This window comes from Entelurus aequoreus, linkage group LG17 (genome assembly GCF_033978785.1).
Source record: "Entelurus aequoreus isolate RoL-2023_Sb linkage group LG17, RoL_Eaeq_v1.1, whole genome shotgun sequence".
Taxonomy (NCBI): domain Eukaryota; kingdom Metazoa; phylum Chordata; class Actinopteri; order Syngnathiformes; family Syngnathidae; genus Entelurus; species Entelurus aequoreus.
In genome coordinates, this window is record NC_084747.1 from 19386028 (window position 1) to 19406533 (window position 20506).

General features: G+C 41.1%; 1 protein-coding gene and 1 long non-coding RNA gene across 2 annotated transcripts; one reads left to right on the top strand and one right to left on the bottom strand.

Moving 5' to 3' along the window:
- Positions 1-5794: 5794 nt before the first annotated feature.
- Positions 5795-14148, bottom strand: LOC133632612 (oocyte zinc finger protein XlCOF8.4-like). Its single transcript, XM_062025125.1, has 2 exons — positions 13606-14148; positions 5795-7341 (listed from the first exon to the last, which is right to left on the bottom strand). The coding sequence occupies exons 1-2, from the start codon at positions 13787-13789 to the stop codon at positions 6089-6091; spliced, it is 1437 nt and encodes a 478-aa protein (XP_061881109.1). The 5' UTR covers positions 13790-14148; the 3' UTR covers positions 5795-6088.
- LOC133632614 (uncharacterized) lies at positions 13511-19733 on the top strand. The gene is made up of 3 exons (XR_009821690.1): positions 13511-13570; positions 17937-18168; positions 19577-19733. It is a non-coding gene; the product is annotated as an uncharacterized LOC133632614 (long non-coding RNA).
- Positions 19734-20506: the final 773 nt, after the last annotated feature.

The following is a 20506-nucleotide window of genomic DNA, read 5'->3' on the forward strand; positions in this document are numbered from 1 at the left end:
CTTCTTACTCCTTTTCGAACTTGTTGAAAAGAGAAACTGGAAATTGTGATGTATCATGTTGTATGCGTGCATGTTCGAAATAAACTCAAACTCAACTCAATTTGAAATGTGGACTCTTCAGACCACAGAACACTTTTACACTTTGCATCAGTCCATCTTAGATGAGTTCGGGTATAGCAAAGCCGGCGACGTTTCTGGGTGTTGTTGATAAATGGCTTTGGCTTTGCATAGTAGAGTTTTAACTTGCACTTACAGATGTAGCGACCAACTGTAGTTACTGAAAGTGGTTTTCTGAAGTGTTCCTGCGCCCATGTGGTGATATCCTTTACACACTGATGTCGCTTTTTGACGCAGTACCGCCTGAGGGATCGAAGGTTCGTAATATCATCGCTTACGTGCAGTGATTTTTTCAGATTCTCTGAACCTTTTGATGATATTACAGAGCGTAGATGGTGAAATCCCTAAATTCCTTGCAATAGCTGGTAGAGAAATGTTCTTAAACTTTTGGACAATTTGCTCAAGCATTTGTTGACAAAGTGGTGACCCTCGCCCCATCCTTGTTTGTGAATGACTGAGCATTTCATGGAAGCTGCTTTTATACCCAATCATGGCAACCACCTGTTCCCAATTAGCCTGTTCACCTGTGGGATGTTCCAAATAATTATTTGATGAGCATTGCTCAACTTTTTCAGTCTTTTTTGCCACTTGCGCCAGCTTTTTTGAAACATGTTGCAGGCATCAAATTCCAAATGAGCTAATATTTGCAAAAAAATAAAGTTTTCCAGTTTGAACATTAAATATCTTGTCTTTGCAGTCTATTCAATAGGATATTAGTTGAAAAGGATTTGCAAATCATTGTATTCTGTTTTTATTTACCATTTACACACCGTGACAACTTCACTGGTTTTGGGGTTTGTATTTACTGGTATGTCTGTAAGTGCACTTGGAAATTATCAGTTTTCAAGTGTCCACAAAATGAATAAAATAAAATGGAGAGAGCAGATTGGTATTGTTTACAAGTGTATTCCTGAACAAACCTGAAGTCATACTATCTCTGTTATTACACAAGAGTGGAGATTCTGGAAGGGGAAAAAAAACAAAAAGCATAGGGAGTCAAGTAGTAACCATCCTCCGACAGAATAATGAGACAAACGTATAAATAAATGCTTTTAGAGAAGAAGAGTGGTGGCGTACACCCCAACAAGGCCAAAAAAAGACCATCAGTAGTTCCTCCCTAAAAAACGTGAGCGGAAGTCAAACCAAACGTGTGCGCTTCACTAATGTTTGTGCAAATAAAGAATTAAAAAAATTGCCTTTAAAAAACTCCCAATGTTCTTGTAAAGAGGAAACAAATCTTTACTGTAACTCCTTTTACTCGGAAAAGCACAGTAGCTGACAGGCAAACACAAAAGCACAAGAAAAATGCTGCCAGTAGAAAAAAAAGAAGCAAAAAAAACAGGAAAACAACAAGAGTATAAATGGTAGAATCATATTGACAACAATGAAGTCTCACATGTTATACGTGGTGATGTTGTTGGCGAATGTGACAAGTATGTGTGCTTCGAGGGGAGGTGCCTTGTCGAGAAGCGAGGTGTTGACAATCCTTTTTTCCTTGAGAAACGTGGGTGGGGATGATAGTCATCACAAAATTGTAGTGTCAAGCCGGGCGTGGTCAGACAGACGGATGTTCATGACAGTCTTGGGCACCGCAAAGATTGCTCCAAGTTGGTTTTACAGACGCATGATGTGATGTCATGGGGGGAGGAAAGGTGCCATTGGGGGTCGTCAGGCGGGCTCCCTCCTTCACCGGTGTTTCACTGACAAGGCCCACTACACCTACAGAAAGCTTGGTAGCAACTCCTGGTGTCCTGGGTATGCTCCCCTCTCCCTTTCCCCCTTAAAATCTCATGGTCTTGGTCACTTTGGAGCCCAGCTATTGTCTGTCCTCCTGATCGAGAGCCACTGGCTTGCTCTTTCAGCAGCAGTGGACAGGGCTTTGATGGCTTGACGTTGGGCCTGGCCCCGGATTCCCATGTTCTTAAGGAGACTGGTAGTTGACCTGCCCACGAAGCCTCTGCAGCCCACCTCCACAGGGAGAACTGTGGCCTCTCAGCCCCGTTGTTCAGCATCTGCTTCAAGGCAGCTTCCTGCGCTCATAGGCCTCACCCACATTATCCTCCCAGGGGACTGTCAGCTTTACGATGTAGACGCTTTGAATCGCAGAGGACCACATCACGAGATCTGACCTGATTCTGGTCGTGGCAATCTCCACTGGGAAGGAGAGTTTCTGCTCCAGGTCAACGAGGAGCCTCCAGTCCCATGCTGCTCCCAACTGTCTGGCCTCTGCTTTGTGTGTGCAGGTCTTCGGTTGCTTCTCCCCCACGTGCACAAACTGGTTTAAAGATGCAGGATGGGAGGACGGCGGGGGCAGAGCGTTGACGGCCGTGCGTCGACTCTCCAGTGAAGCTGCTAGACACTTCAGCATTTGGTTGTGCCACCAAGTGTATCAACCTTGTGTAAGGCTTGTCTTGCAGCCGACCAGGATGTGTTTCAGGTTTGCTGGAGTTGGACAGAGGGGGTATGTGGGGTCTTCTCCGTACCACTGGCTGGGGTTCTGTGGTGACGGTAGGACGTCGTATGTGGCTCACAGTATGAAGCTGGTTCGAAAAGCTTCCATGTCCCAAATCTCTTTCCAGGAGAGCTTTCGCTTCTCAACATCTTCCCAACACATCCATTGACCTTGATTTCCTTGTGACGGCCTTTGCACACCTCCACATCACTCTTTGCGGCCTGCACTTGGTGCCATATCACGCTCAGGTGTTCAAGTGCATCCCTGCTTTCTGCACTGATGTGTCTATGAAGTGATTCATTTCCAGGTAGGTGGTCATCCTGCTAGCCACTACAGAGAATAACATTTTACCCTCCAAGTTCAGGAGACCAATCTGGCGAAACTGGCCGATATCAGTAGTCCTTTTCCTTAGGGATCAGGATGCTCCCTGCCCTCCGCCAGGCTTTTGGTATTGTCTGTTTCAACCAAACCACCCTCATCAGGCACCACAGAAAACACAGGACATCTGGTGCATACTTATAGAGTTTGTAAGGCACTCTGTTGAGATCAGGGGAGGATGCTGCTCTTGCCCGCCGTACAGTTCTTTCGACTTCACTCCACTTGGGAGGGCTGACGTCTAGCTGATGTTTTGGAGGTTGTAACGGTGGCATGTCATGTGGAAGCGTCACCTGTTCATGTCGGCGGCTGTCAGAGTGTGTTTGTGACAGGTGGGCTTCCAGGCCTTCCTTTGTTGCTTGGAGGTTGCCACTTTTCTCTTTCGTGAGCAGCCCCTTCACAAGCTTGAAAGGGTCTTTGAAGAAGTTAGCTCTTGCCTGTGCCTTCTGTCTGCGCCTCTTTCTCAGGTTCTCATCTCTTCTCAGTGCAGATAACCAGTTCTTAATTTCTGCCTGAAGCCTGTTTATCTCCTCCTTCACTGTTGCCTTCTTTCCTTGACCAGTTGCTCTATTTCCTGCTGTCTCCTGGACTGAGTAGGGATGGATGGGGGTGTACTTCTCCTTTTGTCTGCAATGCCGAAGCCTTCTGCTCTGTAGTTGCAGATGAGCTCTCCCATTCTTTCCAGTTTCTTCACTGCATCTCCGCAAAGCTGCTCCAACTGCAAGATGAGGTCTGTGTTGACAGTTTCCCACAACTTTTTCTCAAAGGATTTTGGCCAGCTAATGGGTGGCTTCCACTCCTGGATCTTAGACTCTGTTACGTGATGCTGTAGGCTAGGCTCATGGTTCTCTGCTGTGCTTTATTCCTCCTCCTCCTCTTTTAGGAGTGGGGGATTGATGTTCTGCGGACTATGGTTTTTGTCCTGCCGCTGAACTTCACTTGCTTCCTAATAAGTAGTGGTCAATGCAAGATGCTTGCGCCACTTTTTTCAAGCACTTTTTCTTGCCTTGATGTATCTTCTGGCCTGCAGCAGATGTAACCTTCGCCCAGCCACAAATGCAACTCTGGAGCGTCTTTCCTGGAGCAGGTGTTGTGTTCTCAGCAGTGTTGGGAAAGTAACGCGTTACTGTAATGCCGTTATTTTCGGCGGTAACTAGTAGTCTAACGCGTTATTTTTGATATTCAGTAACTCAGTTACGGTTACTACATGATGCCTTACTGCGTTATTTAACGTTATTTTTTATATAGTATCGGCTAGAAACTGAGAAGATCTGAGTGTGTTTTATTGGAGAGCTGCGGTGTCGTCCTTCTGAATCTTCCTGTCTCACAAGAGGCGCGCTGTGTGTGTATGTGTGTGTGTGTGTGTGGGGGGGGGGGGGGGGGGCGTTTTGGCGGGCGTGGCGTGTCTGTGTTTACTAACAAGTTTCTTAACATGGAGATATTCTCACTACTTTTCTTTTGTCGAGCACAAAGAAAAGAACATTTTAGTTAAATTTAAGTTGTCTTGGATCAAAGATCCTATCTACTGCCAAAAACAGCAATTCAAATCTGCTGAAACACCTACAAAAGCAACATGCTTCGACAAAGCTAGTAAAGAGAGACACAGACTCCGATGCCACTTCACCTCCACCTCCACCACCACCTCAGTAACAGCGGCTGGATTTTAACAGAGGGACTGCTAGCCAGGACAACATTGATAGAGCCATTGCAGCGTATGTGGTAGAAGACATGCAGGCTATTTCTACAGTGGAGTCACCCGCTTTCAGCCAGCTAATTAGCATGATATCGGGCATCAAACAGCAAATGGCACGGAGAACATGTTCCAAGTACCTGGACACAGTGGAAAGTGAGTACATAAACATGGAAAGCGAGCTAAAGAAGACACTCCAAACTCTGCCTCTGCTCATCATTCAGCACTGAAGGTACACACACTCTGTCAATTCTCTTATATACTTTCATTCTAGACTTCTAGAGTGTTTGATTATCACATCACTCTAAATGTATAGACTATAAAGTTCACAAACATAAAGAGGGATCTTAGTGGGCCAGGCCAATATTTCCTTTTCTCTAAACTAAAACTGGGGAAATGCGTAGTGTTCTGGGCTTCAGTACAGTGTTGATCTCCTGAAGACATGATTTTATTTCACAATTCCTTGAGAGAGAAAAAAGCCTGGTTAGGCGTGTGTATAGCAGTATGTGTGCTGTATATAGTGACATGACATATAATCATGTCATGTGTGCCTTCCTTGGGTGAAGCCAGGTTTACAGCTATGTTGTGACATGTTATTATGCGGTTTGTTACTTATGTATGTTATGTTGCAGCTATTTAAAATAGTTTTGTCAATTTGTTCTGTCCCGAAATATATTGGCCCTTTGAAACCTATCTTTGTCTTTGTATGTAGACCACATTGCTTAGCAGAGTTCAGTGATGCAAATGCATGTCAAGTTGATCAACAGATTGTATTATTCTCCAGTGCAATAACAGTACTGAAATGTAGGCTAAAAGGGCATTAACGGGAGCCTTAAAAAAAAAAAGAAGAAAAGAAGTAACTAGTTACTTTTCACAGCAACGCATTACTTTTTGGTGTAAGTAACTAAGTTACTTTTGAAATAAAGTAACTGTAACTAGTTACTGGTTTTCAGTAACTAACCCAACATTGGTTTTCAGGTCAAGTACTGATCATCATCCTGGGTCAGTTACCGTGTTGTCTGCCAATGAATCATCTTCCGCCCCCGCTCTCGCTGATTCTGGGGCTATTATTGTCACGGTTGTTTATGCGCGGGTCGTTCTCCCAAGATGCAGACGGAACTCCTGATGCAAGGTGCGGGTAAGATTTATTTTCCATCAATCATTCGGGATACAAACAAAACAAGCGTGCCTATAGCACGGCAATCACAGGGGGAAATGCAAACTCCATAAAGAAAGACCACTGCGTCACCGTACTGCCCATTCAAACATTTAATAAAGTAAAATACCATAAGGCAACAAGAGACGTATCAAACCCTTCTTTTGTAAATTAAATCTGTACAGCAGATGTGATCATCTGCATCAACAATGTGATTTGTGTGCTGCTGTTCTCACCAGCACACTTGTGTTTCTTACACTGGTACTTATATGACAATCTTTATCACACACACTGCAACTCACCCTTTTTCTCCGGTGTGTGTTTTCATGTGTGTCATCAAATTTCCTTTCTGAGTGAATCTCTTATTACAAACAAAACACATGAACGTTTTTTCTCCAGTGTGCATTCTCATGTGTAATTTCAAACGTTGCTTTGTAGGGAATCTTTTACTACAAGCTGAGCACAGGAATGGTTTCTCTCCAGTGTGCAGTCTCATGTGTAATTTCAAACTTTTCTTTATAGTGAATCTTTTACTACAAACTGAGCACAGGAATGGTTTTTCTCCAGTGTGCATTCTCATGTGTACTTTCAAACTTTGCTTTACAGGGAATCTTTTACTACAAACTGAGCACAGGAATGGTTTTTCTCCGGTGTGCATTCTCATGTGTACTTTCAAACTTTGCTTTACAGGGAATCTTTTACTACAAACTGAGCAGAGGAATGTTTTTTCACCAGTGTGCAGTCTCATGTGTAATTTCAAACATTCCTTTCGTGCGAAGCTTTTACTGCAAACTGAGCACCTGAATGGTTTTTCTCCAGTGTGCGTTCTCATGTGTGTTTTCAGATGACATGGGTATTTAAAGGTTTTGTCACAGTAAGGGCATTTCGTGTGTTTGTTGTCACTGCGACGTGTCATGTCAGCTTTAGAGTCTCCATAATCAGTGTCATCATCTTCTTCATCATCAGTGTCAGGAGAGTGTGACGTTATGTCGTCACTATCTGATAGTGGAGCGAAGAGCTTGTCTGCTTGTGATCCTCCACAGTGGTCTCCATCAGCTTCTGTTGTCATGTGCGGAGTTGGAGGCTCCACCTCTCCCTTCTCCTCACCTTCACCCTCATCATCTTCACTCTTCACAATGACAACGGTCAATGGCATCTTGGTGACATCAACCTCCTCCAGTCCTTCAAGATGCTCTCCGTCTTGACTGATGCTGTGTTCCTCCTCTTCTTTATTTTGAGGGGGTTTGTGGCTCATCCTCTTAATTTTTAAGGTAGATGGGCTGTGACTTTTTCTCTTTGACATGGGGGAATCTGGCACCTCTTCTTTAATGTGAGGGTGCTGTGGCTCCTCCCCTTCCTCCTTAACATGCTGGGGCAGTGGCTCCTCATCTTCCTCTTCAATGTGAATGAGCTGTGGCTCCTTAATGTCCCCTTTAAGGTAAGGGGGTTTTGCGTACTCTTCATCCCCCTTAGTGTGCGCTGGCTGTGCCTCTTCCTGCTCCATCCTGGTAGACCACTCCTGCTGCTCAGGAAGATTTTCTTCAAAGCCGTCTGCCGGAGACAAGAAAACAAACAAACGCTTTAGAAAAGTCCAGCTTTAGTCAATTAAAATAAGACATTGTCCTTCACCAGTATATATTCTGATAATGTCTTGGAGCATCTTATCAGTCGCCACGTTGACATGCAGTATGTCGTAACCGTACCTTACATCAAGGATAACAGAAGTAATAAAACAAGTCATGAAAAAAAGACAAAATAACCTGAGCAGTAAAGCCTTACATACAAATAAGAGAGCTTCTCATACAACCAAAGGATAAAACAGAACAGGATACAAGAAACATGCATATGTTCCTTGACTGCACTTAAAGGCCTACTGAAACCCACTACTACCGACCACGCAGTCTGATAGTTTATATATCAATGATGAAATCTTAACATTATAACACATGCCAATACGGCCGGGTTAACTTATAAAGTGACATTTTAAATTTGCCGCTAAACTTCCGGTTCGAAACGCCTCTGAGGATGACGTATGCGCGTGACGTGGCCCGGGGAACACGGGTATGCCTTCCACATTGAAGCCAATACGAAAAAGCTCTGTTTTCATTTCATAATTCCACAGTATTCTGGACATCTGTGTTCGTGAATCTGTTTCAATCATGTTCATTGCATTATGGAGAAGGAAGCTGAGCAAGCAAAGAAGAAAGTTGTCGGTGCGAAATGGACGTATTTTTCGAACGTAGTCAGCCACAACAGTACACAGCCGGCGCTTCTTTGTTTACATTCCCGAAAGATGCAGTCAAGATGGAAGAACTCGGATAACAGGGACTCTAACCAGGAGGACTTTTGACATCGATACACAGACGCCTGTAGAGAACTGGGACAACACAGACTCTTACCAGGATTACTTTGATTTGGATGACAAAGACGCAGACGTGCTACTGTGAGTATGCAGCTTTGGCTTCTAAACATTTGATCGCTTGACCGTATGTGCGCAACTTTTTTTTGCGTATGTACGTAACTTTTTTAAAATATATAAGCTTTATGAACCTTGGGTTAGGTGAACGGTCTTTTGGGCTGAGTGATTGTGTGTGTTGATCAGGTGTTTGAATTGTATTGGCGTGTTCTATGGAGCTAGGAGCTAGCATAGGAGCTAGGAGCTAGCATAACACGTACCGTACCGTACGTGCGCGTCACGTACGTAACTTTTTAAAAATATATAAGCTTTATGAACCTTGGGTTAGGTGAACGGTCTTTTGGGCTGAGTGATTGTGTGTGTTGATCAGGTGTTTGAATTGTATTGGCGTGTTCTATGGAGCTAGGAGCTAGCAGAGGAGCTAGGAGCTAGCATAACAAACACGCAGGTGTTATTATGCAGGATTAATTTGTGGCATATTAAATATAAGCCTGGTTGTGTTGTGGCTAATAGAGTAAATATATGTCTTGTGTTTATTTACTGTTGTAGTCATTCCCAGCTGAATATCAGGTACCGTGAGTATGCAGCCTTGGCTGCTAAACATTTGATAACTTGACTGTATGTGCGCGTCACATACGTAACTTTTTAAAAATATATAAGCTTTATGAACCTTGGGTTAGGTGAACGGTCTTTTGGGCTGAGTGATTGTGTGTGCTGATAAGGTGTTTGAATTGTATTGGCGTGTTCTATGGAGCTAGGAGCTAGCAGAGGAGCTAGGAGCTAGCATAACAAACACGTAGGTGTTTTTATGCAGGATTAATTTGTGGCATGTTAAATATAAGCCTGGTTGTGTTGTGGCTAATAGAGTATATATATGTCTTGTGTTTATTTACTGTTGTAGTCATTCCCAGCTGAATATCAGGTCACCCCCGGCTCTCACAGCATCTTCCCTATCTGAATAGCTTCAACTCCCCACTAGTCCTTCACTTGCACTTTACTCATCCACAAATCTTTCATCCTCGCTCAAATTAATGGGGAAATTGTCGCTTTCTCGGTCCGAATCTCTCTCACTTCATGCGGCCATCATTGTAAACAATAGGGAACTTTGCGTATATGTTCAACTGACTACGTCACGCTACTTCCGAAAGGGGCAAGCCTTTTTTTTTTATCAGATACCAAAAGTTGCAATCTTTATCGTCGTTGTTCTATACTAAATCCTTTCAGCAAAAATATGGCAATATCGCGAAATGATCAAGTATGACACATAGAATAGATCTGCTATCCCCGTTTAAATAAAAAAAATTCATTTCAGTAGGCCTTTAAATGTAGAGTATATGTAGAATATATTTATGTTATTTATATATTATATATACATTATATATATTATATTATATTATTTATTTATATTTATTATTGTCTATTGTGAGTGAACTGTGGTGCTGAATTTCCCCCAGGGATCAATAAAGTACTTTCTATTCTATTCTATTCTAAATTGTTTTTACGGAATCTTTGCAAATTGCAAATCTTTGAAGGAATACAGTGTGGGCGAATTAAAAAGGACATTAAAGGCCTACTGAAACCCACTACTACCGACCACGCAGTGTGATAGTTTATATATCAATGATGAAATCTTAACATTATAACACATGCCAATACGGCCGGGTTAACTTATAAAGTGACATTTTAAATTTGCCGCTAAACTTCCGGTTCGAAACGCCTCTGAGGATGACGTATGCGCGTGACGTGGCCCGGCGAACACGGGTATGCCTTCCACATTGAAGCCAATACGAAAAAGCTCTGTTTTCATTTCATAATTCCACAGTATTCTGGACATCTGTGTTCGTGAATCTGTTGCAATCATGTTCATTGCATTATGGAGAAAGAAGCTGAGCAAGCAAAGAAGAAAGTTGTCGGTGCGAAATGGACGTATTTTTCGAACGTAGTCAGCAACAACAGTACACAGCCGGCGCTTCTTTGTTTACATTCCCGAAAGATGCAGTCAAGATGGAAGAACTCGGATAACAGGGACTCTAACCAGGAGGACTTTTGACTTCGTTCCACAGACGCCTGTAGAGAACTGGGACAACACAGACTCTTACCAGGATTACTTTGATTTGGATGACAAAGACGCAGACGTGCTACTGTGAGTATGCAGCTTTGGCTTCTAAACATTTGATAGCTTGACCGTATGTGCGCAACTTTTTTTTGCGTATGTACGTAACTTTTTTAAAATATATAAGCTTTATGAACCTTGGGTTAGGTGAACGGTCTTTTGGGCTGAGTGATTGTGTGTGTTGATCAGGTGTTTGAATTGTATTGGCGTGTTCTATGGAGCTAGGAGCTAGCATAGGAGCTAGGAGTTAGCATAACAAAGACGTAGGTGTTTTTATGCAGGATTAATTTGTGTCATATTAAATATAAGCCTGGTTGTGTTGTGGCTAATAGAGTAAATATATGTCTTGTGTTTATTTACTGTTTTAGTCATTCCCAGCTGAATACCAGGTACCGTGAGTATGCAGCCTTGGCTGCTAAACATTTGATAGCTTGACCGTACGTGCGCGTCACGTACGTAACTTTTTAAAAATATATGAGCTTTATGAACCTTGGGTTAGGTGAACGGTCTTTTGGGCTGAGTGATTGTGTGTGTTGATCAGGTGTTTGAATTGTATTGGCGTGTTATATGAAGCTAGGAGCTAGCAGAGGAGCTAGGAGCTAGCATAACAAACACGCAGGTGTTTTTATGCAGGATTAATTTGTGGCATATTAAATATAAGCCTGGTTGTGTTGTGGCTAATAGAGTATATATATGTCTTGTGTTTATTTACTGTTGTAGTCATTCCCAGCTGAATATCAGGTCACCCCCGGCTCTCACAGCATCTTCCCTATCTGAATAGCTTCAACTCCCCACTAGTCCTTCACTTGCACTTTACTCATCCACAAATCTTTCATCCTCGCTCAAATTAATGGGGAAATTGTCGCTTTCTCGGTCCGAATCTCTCTCACTTCATGCGGCCATCATTGTAAACAATAGGGAACTTTGCGTATATGTTCAATTAACTACGTCACGCTACTTCCGGTAGGGGCAAGCCTTTTTTTTTATCAGATACCAAAAGTTGCAATCTTTATCGTCGTTGTTCTATACTAAATCCTTTCAGCAAAAATATGGCAATATCGCGAAATTATCAAGTATGACACATAGAATAGATCTGCTATCCCCGTTTAAATAAAAAAAATTCATTTCAGTAGGCCTTTAAACACAAAAAAGAAAGAACAGAAAGAGAAAGAAGAGCAAGAAACCAAAAAGAAAAAGCAAATAAGGAAACCTTAAAAAATGAGGAAACCTTCAAAAGGAACATCCATCAATCCATCCATCCATTTTCTACCGCTTGTCCCGTTCGGGGTCGCGGGGGTGCTGGAGCCTATCTCACGGCATGCTAGCAACGACCAGGCTACTACAACATGTAAAAGCCAGAGCTGGAAGACCCTCCTGCCTCGTTAAATCTCCCGTTTGGGAACACTTTGGCTGCGCGATACAACAATAGAGGACGGAGGTTTGCCGACATTGTTCAGCAGCTGCTTCTGACAACACGTCAAACATGCTAACTCATTTGAAGCGTCACCACCACATTCAAGCAGTCTCTCCTCGGCGAGTCAGGCAGGGCTTAAGCAATAACAAATGTTTTTATAGCAGCAGATTTAAGTCCATATTGCATTAAAAACTAGATTTGACCCACTTCTATGGTGGAAGAACAATAAGCCCATACATCCTCTTACTGCCAAGTTAGCCAGGCTGGGGGGGGGGGGAGAAAAGTTCATCTGAGGCTGAGTTGACTTGAAACTGTTTAATGTTGCACTTTTTATATGTAGAAGAAAGGTTTTGTCATTTTATCTAATCCGAGCAACAACTTGATGCAGTTTAATGTTGATTAACGTGGACCCCGACTTAAACAAGTTGAAAAACTTATTCAGGTGTTACCATTTAGTGGTCAATTGTACAGAATATGTACTGTACTGTGCAATCTACTAATACAAGTCTCAATCAATCAATCAAAAAAAGCACTTTATATGTAGAAAGGTTTTGTTAAGAAACCATTCTGAGCCTTATCTTATTTATTTTTTATTTTATATAAGTTGACCACATTAACCCTGGCAATGGACCCTGTGTGTATATGTATGTTATGCCATTGTTTAAAAATTTGGTATATAAATAACCAAAACATTTATATTTTGTTGTTTTCTTACTGTACCGAAAATGAACCGAACCGTGACCTCTAAACCGAGGTACGTACCGAACCGAAATTGTTGTGTACCGTTACACCCCTAATATATACATATATATATATATATATATATATATATATATATATATATATATATATATATATATATATATATATATATATATATATATATATATATATATATATACATATAGAATCAGCACCTCTAAGTCTGAGTCCATGGTTCTCGCCCGGAAAAGGGTGGAGTGCCATCTCCGGGTTGGGGAGGAGACCCTTCCCCAAGTGGAGGAGTTCAAGTACCTCTGAGTCTTGTTCACGAGTGAGGGAAGAGTGGATCGTGAGATCGACAGGAGGATCGGTGCGGCGTCTTCAGTAATGAGAACGCTGTATCGATCCGTTGTGGCGAAGAAGGAGCTGAGCCGGAAGGCAAAGCTCTCAATTTAGTTGGGTGTTCCAACAGGACAATGACCCCAAACACACGTCAAAAGTGGTAAAGGAATGGTTAAATCAGGCTACAATGAAGGTTTTAGAATGGTCTTCACAAAGTCCTGACTTAAACGTGTGGACAATGCTGAAGAAACAAGTCCATGTCAGAAAACCAACACATTTAGCTGAACTGCACCAATTTTGTCAAGAGGAGTGGTCAAAAATTCAAGCAGAAGCTTGTGGATGGCTACCAAAAGCACCTTATTGCAGTGAAACTTGCCAAGGGACATGTAACCAAATATTAACATTGCTGTATGTATGCTTTTGACCCAGCACATTTGCTCACATTTTCAGTAGACCCATAATAAATTCATAAAGAACCAAACTTCATGAATGTTTTTTTGTGACCAACAAGTATGTGCTCCAATCACTCTATCACAAAAAATAAGAGTTGTAGAAATGATTGGAAACTCAAGACAGCCATGACATTATGTTCTTTACAAGTGTATGTAAACTTTTGACCACGACTGTATATATTGTGTGCTCTCGTGTCATTCTCACAATGACCACTAGCCGGCAGTGTTCTGTGGTGACTAAGTTGTCTGTCCTACTTATCGAGAAAGAACAAGTCCTGTTAAGAGAACCGAGTTTACCACGCGAGGACTGCTGTCGACACATCTCTGCTAACAAATATAAAGTTAGTAAACATGTGAGAGTAAGAAGTAAACAAACCTGTTCTCGGCAGCTTCTTGAAAACAGCGTCCAGTAGTTGACGTTGTCGCTCCTTCTCCTCTTTTGTTCGGGAAAGTTCATCTTCGTACTCTGCTATCGTTCTTTCCAACACTACAAATATTTCTTCCACAGCCTCATTTAGTCGCTGATTCACCAACACTCTCAACATTTGTACATTACACATTTTCTCTGCTTAGCGATGTGTTGACAACGCTAAGCTAACTAGCGAGCTAAGCTAACTAGCGAGCTAAGCTAGCCTGAAAAGCTTCAGTTCACCGAGGCGAGTTTATCCTGACACGAAAAAATTAACAAAATGTAGTTAGTCGTGCGATAAACAAATAAGTAGAAAGTATAAATGCAGGAATGACCACAAACATATAGACCACACTATGTTGCTCGTCTCTACACAAAGCTCTGTCTACCGGAAGCGGCTCAGTAGGCGCATGCGCAAGGACGACGTACTTCTGTTTAGTGTTTGGCGTTCTTAATGGTGCATTACCGCCACCTACTGCTGCGGAGTGGGCGTCAGACACGACAATCTCATCCCCAGTGCACAAACACCTGAAACAATATTAAGACTAGTAGGACAAAATACTCACATTTCACTTGATTTATTGCTCACATCAAAAAAGAGGAACGCTTACGCGTTTCGGCACGTGGCCTTCGTCAGAGCGTGCCGAAACGCGTAAGCGTTCCTCTTTTTTGATGTGAGCAATAAATCAAGTGAAATGTGAGTATTTTGTCCTACTAGTCTTAATTTTGGGATGTGCTACCTTTTCAAACATTTTTGAAACATTTACTGGATTACTTTTTTTTTTTTTTTGGGTTTGGCACTCCATCTTGAATCACATTGAGAAGCGCAATCTCCTTTTTGAACCTGAAACAATATGTCAATAAAAGGAAACAACTCAACTGTTACAGGCATAGACAGGGCCAGCTATGTTTGGGGGTCCTGTATGAACTCTGACTTGACCTGGGGTTTTTTTTTTGATTGATTGAGACTTTTATTAGTAGGTTGCACAGGGGGGGGGGGGGGGGGGGGGCATAATGAGAGAGGTTGTTTTTTTTCTTTCAAACACCTGCAACAAACATGGCATCACACTCAAGAAAAAACACAAGTTTACGATCTAATCCCCAGTGCACAACAACTTGAAACAATGTCAAAATAAAATAAATAGTTAAAAAATTCTTCACCAAGTCCTCCAGACTGCGACCTCTCCAGAAATGATCCCTGGCCACCTGGTGACATCTCCAGGCAGGGGGGGAGGGTCAAAACTGAGAAGCAGCAGGTCAACTGGTCTAAACAGGATCCATATATGCAAGAAAAAACACACAAGTTTACGATCTAATCCCCAGTGCACAACAACTTGAAACAATGTCAAAATAAAACGAATAACGAGACTAGGCAATTCCTGAAGGAATTGCGTGTGAATGCTCCAATGCTGAAGTTGAACTGAAATGCTGACAGAATGTAGTATGAATGTAAGAACAGTTTGAATGTTGAAGAGTTTGAATTTCCGGGAAAACCGGAATTTAGTTTGGTTTGGGAATGTGATAGTTTGAATATCCAGGATGAGTGGAATGTGTTGATGTTGGAATGGTTTGAATAGGTTGAAAAATGTGGGTACTGTGCAACTTGGAAAAATGTCCCATTCATTTCAATGGGAACTTCCTGGAAATTTGGGAATTTTGAGAAAAGCAGGATTATTTTGAAAATGATTAGGAGCATGAATGTCCTGAATGAGCTGCATTGGTTGGTGTTGGAATTGTTTAAATCGGTCAAGAAATTTTGAAGTAGTAAGAGTTTTTTAATTGAAAAATGGTATTACGAAATTTCGGGAAAACCGGGAATTTTCCAAGTCCTTAAACTAACTTGTTTTTTTGTCCTGACTAAGAGGAATGTTTTGACAGTGGAACGGCTGGAATGGTTGAACAATGTGAAAGGAGTCATCGCACCAAAAAAGGTTGGAAATAAGGTTAGAATAAAACAGGAATTCCTGGAAATGTGTTGAAGGTGGTTGTTTGAATTTCCAGGATGAATGGAATGTGTTGAAGGTGAAATGGTTTGAATCGGTTGAAAAATGTGGGAATTGTGGAAGTTTGAAAAATGGATAATTAATTTTGAATGGAGAAAATGTCCCTAAAAACGGTGAATTCTAGGAAATCCGGGAATTGTTTTTAATTATTGAAGTAGAGAACACAATTCCTGAACAGGCTGAATATTTTGAAGTTCGAACGGTTTGAATCGGATAAAAAATGTGGGGGCTGTGGAACTTCCAAAAATGTCCTATTCTTTTTAAAAGGAATTCTGGGAAAAGCGGGAATTGTTTTTTGAAAATGCTAAAACATTTTAATGTTCCGAATGGTTGGTGTTGGAATTTTTCAAATTGGTCGAGAAATGTTGAAATAGTAACAGTTTTTTAATTGAAAAATGGTATTACGGAATTTCGGGAAAACCGGGAATTTTTCAAGTCCTTAAACCAACTTGATTTTTTTGTCTTGACTAAGAGGAATGTTTTGACGGTGGAACGCTTGAAATGGGTTGAAAAATGTGAAAGGAGTCATCGCACTAAAAAAGGTTGGAGATAAGGTAAGAAAAAAACAGGAATTCCTGGAAATGTGTTGAAGGTGGAAAAATGGTTGTTTAAATTTCCAGGATGAATTGAATGTGTTGAAGGTGGAATGGTTTGAATCGGTTGAAAAATTTGGGAATTGTGGAAGTTTGAAAAATGGATAATTAATTTTGAATGGAGAAAATGTCCCTAAAAACTGGGAATTCTAGGAAATCCGGGAATTGTTTTTAATTATTGAAGTAGAGAACACAATTCCTGAACAGGCTGAATATTTTAAAGTTGGAACGGTTTGAATCGGATAAAAAATGTGGGGGTTGTGGAACTTTGAAAAAAGGTCTCGTTCAATTCAAAGGGAATTTCGGGAAAAGCGGGAATTATTTTTTGAAAATGCTAAAACATTTGAATGTTCTGAATGGTTGGTGTTGGAATTTTTCAAATCGGTCGAGAAATGTTGAAATAGTAACAGTGTTTTAATTGAAAAATGGTATTATGGAATTTCAGGGATTTTTCAAGTCTTTAAACCAACTTTATTTTTTTGTCTTGACTGAGAGGAATGTTTTGACGGTGGACGCTTGAAGTGGGTTGAAAAATGTGAAAGGAGTCGTCGCACTAAAAAAGGTTGGAGATAAGGTAAGAAAAAAACAGGAATTCCTGGAAATTTGTTGAAGGTGGAAAAATGGTTGTTTGAATTTCCAGGATGAATTGAATGTGTTGAAGGTGGAATGGTTTGATTTCGGTTAAAAAATGTGGGAGTTGTAGATGTTTGAAAAATGGATAATTCATTATGAATGGGGAAATGTCCCTAAAAACTGGGAATTCTTGGAAATCCGTTTTTTTTTAAATTATTATTATTGAAGGAGAGCACACAATTCCTGAACAGGCTGAATATTTTTGAAGTTGGAACGGTTTGAATCGGATAAATAATGTGGGGGTTGTGGAACTTTGAAAAATGTCCCATTCAATTAAAAGGGAATTTCGGGAAAAGCGGGAATTATTTTTTGAAAATGCTAAATCATTTTAATGTTCTGAATGGTTGGTGTTGGAAATTTTCAAATCGGTCGAGAAATGTTGAAGTAGTAACATTTTTAATTGAGAAATGGTATTAAGGAATTCCTGGAATTTCTGGAAAACCAAGGATTTTCCCAGTTCATAACTACTTTGTTTTTTGTTCTGATTAAGAAGAATGTTTTGAAGGTGGAACGGTTGAAAAATGTGGAGAGAGTAGTCAACAGAAAAAATGGGAATCCTGGGAATTCCTGGAATTTTTTAGAACTTGGCAAAATGATAGTTTGAATGTCCAGGATGAGTGGAATGTGTTGAAGGTGGAATGGCTTGAATCGGTTGTAAAATGTGGAAATGGAAGTTTGAAAAATGGCAATTCATTTTGAAGGGGAAAAATGTCCCGGAGAACCGTGAATTGTGGGAATCTTTGGAATTTGTCAAGGGAAATCTCGCAAGTCCTAAATAGGCGGACCAGTTTGAAGTTGGAACGGTTTGAATCGGATGAAAAATGTGGAAGGTAGAGCGTGGCAAAATCTGGAGAAGAAGAAGAATAATAGATTAATTTTGGTGTACAAAACCATATATCTGTGAATGTTTGGGAACATTCACACAAGCCTTCACCCACATCATTTTAAGACATTGTTAACTCATGTCTACTTATATATTAACAGAGTAGCTGTATTTTGGCCATGCTCTCATGTTTAATGACAATAAAGTGTTTTATTCTAAATCTGTTATTCTTCTTTTCATGAATAGATATTGTGAGAGTCCAGTCCACCCGGAAGCCATCAAATAGTCAGGGTGGAAGACTGATTCTCTTTGGATCACAACTCTGCTCAGCTAGCACTTCCTCCAGACTGCTACCTCGCCAGAAATGATTCCTGACCACCTGGTGTCCTCTCCAGGCAGGAGGGGAGGGACAAAGCAGAGGAGCGGCAGGTCAACTGGTCTAAACAGGATCCATCTATGCACAAGCTAGAGCATAGAAGTGAGTATTAAGTCGGGACTTGATTGCTTCTACTGAGCGAACGTCTCAAACTATTGGCGATAGAACATTCCAGAGTACTGGAGTCCAAATAGAAAACGCTCTATAGGCGGCACACTTTTTTAGGGGGCTCTAGGGGTCACTAATAAGCCTGCGTTTTTGGAACCTAAATTTCGGTACCGAAAATTAGGTACAATACAATCAGCAAGGTAAGATGGTGCTAAACCGTTTAGTTTTTTGTACGCACATTTGTGTTTATACATTTGTACAATATGGTAAGTACTGTTTCATCATCGTTATTGTGTGAATGCTCCAAAACATTCCCACATATGCTTTTCTACACCAACATTCATCTATTTATTATTCAACTTCTTCTTCTTCTCCAGACTTTGGCGCGCTCTACCTTCCACATTTTTCACCCGATTTAAACCGTTCCAACTTCAAACGGTTCAGCCTATACAGGAATCGCGGGCTTTCCCTTGACACATTCCAAAAATTCCCAGAATTCCAGGTTTTCCGGGACATTTTTCCCCATTCAAAATGAATTGGCCATTTTTCAAACTTCCACCATTTCCACATTTTTCAAACTATTCAAACCATTCCACCTTCAACATATTCCACCATTCTGGACATTCAAACTACTCTTTTTCCAAGTTCCAAAAAATTCCAGGATTTTCCATAATTTCTGGTTTTCCAAAGCCCTATTTCCACCCTTTTTTCTGGCAACTACTCCTTTCACATTTTTTCAACGCATTTCAACCGTTCCACCGTCCAAACATTCCTCTTAATTAGGACAAAAAACAAAAGTTGTTTTTTGAACTGGAAAAATTCCCGGTTTTCCGGAAATTCCAGGAAATTCCGTGATGCCATTTTTCAATTCAGCATGTTACTACTTTAACATTTCTCGGCCGATATGAAAATTCCAACACCAACAACCAACCACCAATCATCACTCATTCAGACATTACTCTTTTTTTTTAGTATTTAAAAATAAATAAATCCCTTTTTTTCCCCAAATTCCCACATTTCAATGAAATTCCCATTGAAATGAATTGGACCTTTTTTGTAAGTTCCAAACCAAATTCCGGTTTTCCTGGAAATTCAAACTCTTCAACATTCAAACCATTCCAACAATTCTTACATTCATACTACATTCATACACAATTCCTTCAGGAATTGCCTCTTCTAGTTCAATGTTGTTATTTGTATTGGTGTTTTTGTTTCAATTGTTGTGTAATAATATTTGTTGTCTTTACCATCTACTTCACTAATTAGTTTTTCTTTGTAATTACTGGTATCACATTTTCATATACTGTATTTGTTATCTCTCTGTCTCCTCTTCCCCTCCTGCCCCGAACACAAAATATATCCAAACATTTCCATCTACCACATGTACGCTTGTATCCCTCAGGGTTGCGGGATGCTGGAGCCTATCCCAGCTATACTCGGGCGGAAGGCAGGGTACACCCTGGACAAGTCGCCAACTCATCGCAGGCCCAACACAGATAAACAACATTCACACAAGGGACTAAATAGTGATGCCAAACCGCTTATTCCCAGGTGTGTGTCTTTGGAGGCGGTAAGAAGCCGGAGTACCCGGAGAGAACCCACGCAGTCACAGGGGAATATGCAAACTCCATAAAGAAAGACCACTGCGCCACCGTACTGCCCATTCAAACATTTAATAAAGTCAAATACAAATAAGGGAACAAGAGACGTATCCAACCCTTCTTTTGTAAATGAAATCTGTACAGCAGATGTGATCATCTGCATCAACAATGGGATTTGTCTAACACGACAGACATCCTGTATCTTCATTTGCTGCTGCTGTTCTCACCAGCACACTTGTGTTTCATAAAAACACATTCATGAAGTTTGGTTCTTTTATGAATTTATTATGGCTCCACTGAAAATGTGAGCAAATCGGCTGGGTTCCATTGGCAGCAAAACAGGCCCAGAGCATAATACGACCACCACCATGCTTGACGGTAGGGGTGGTGTTCCTGGGATCAAAGGCCTCACCTTTTCTCCTCCAAACATATTGCTGGGTATTTTGGCCAAACAGCTAAATTTTTGTTTCATCTGACCACAGAACTTTCCTCCAGAAGGTTTTATCTTTGTTCATGTCATGTCAGATGAAACAAAAATTGAGCTGTTTGGCCACAATACCCAGCAATATGTTTGGAGGAGAAAAGGTGAGGCCTTTAATCCCAGGAACACAATGCTTACCGTCAAGCATGGTGGTGGTAGTATTATGCTCTGGGCCTGTTTTGCTGCCAATAGAACTGGTGCTTTACAGAGAGTAAATGGGACAATGAAAAAGGAGGATTACCTCCAAATA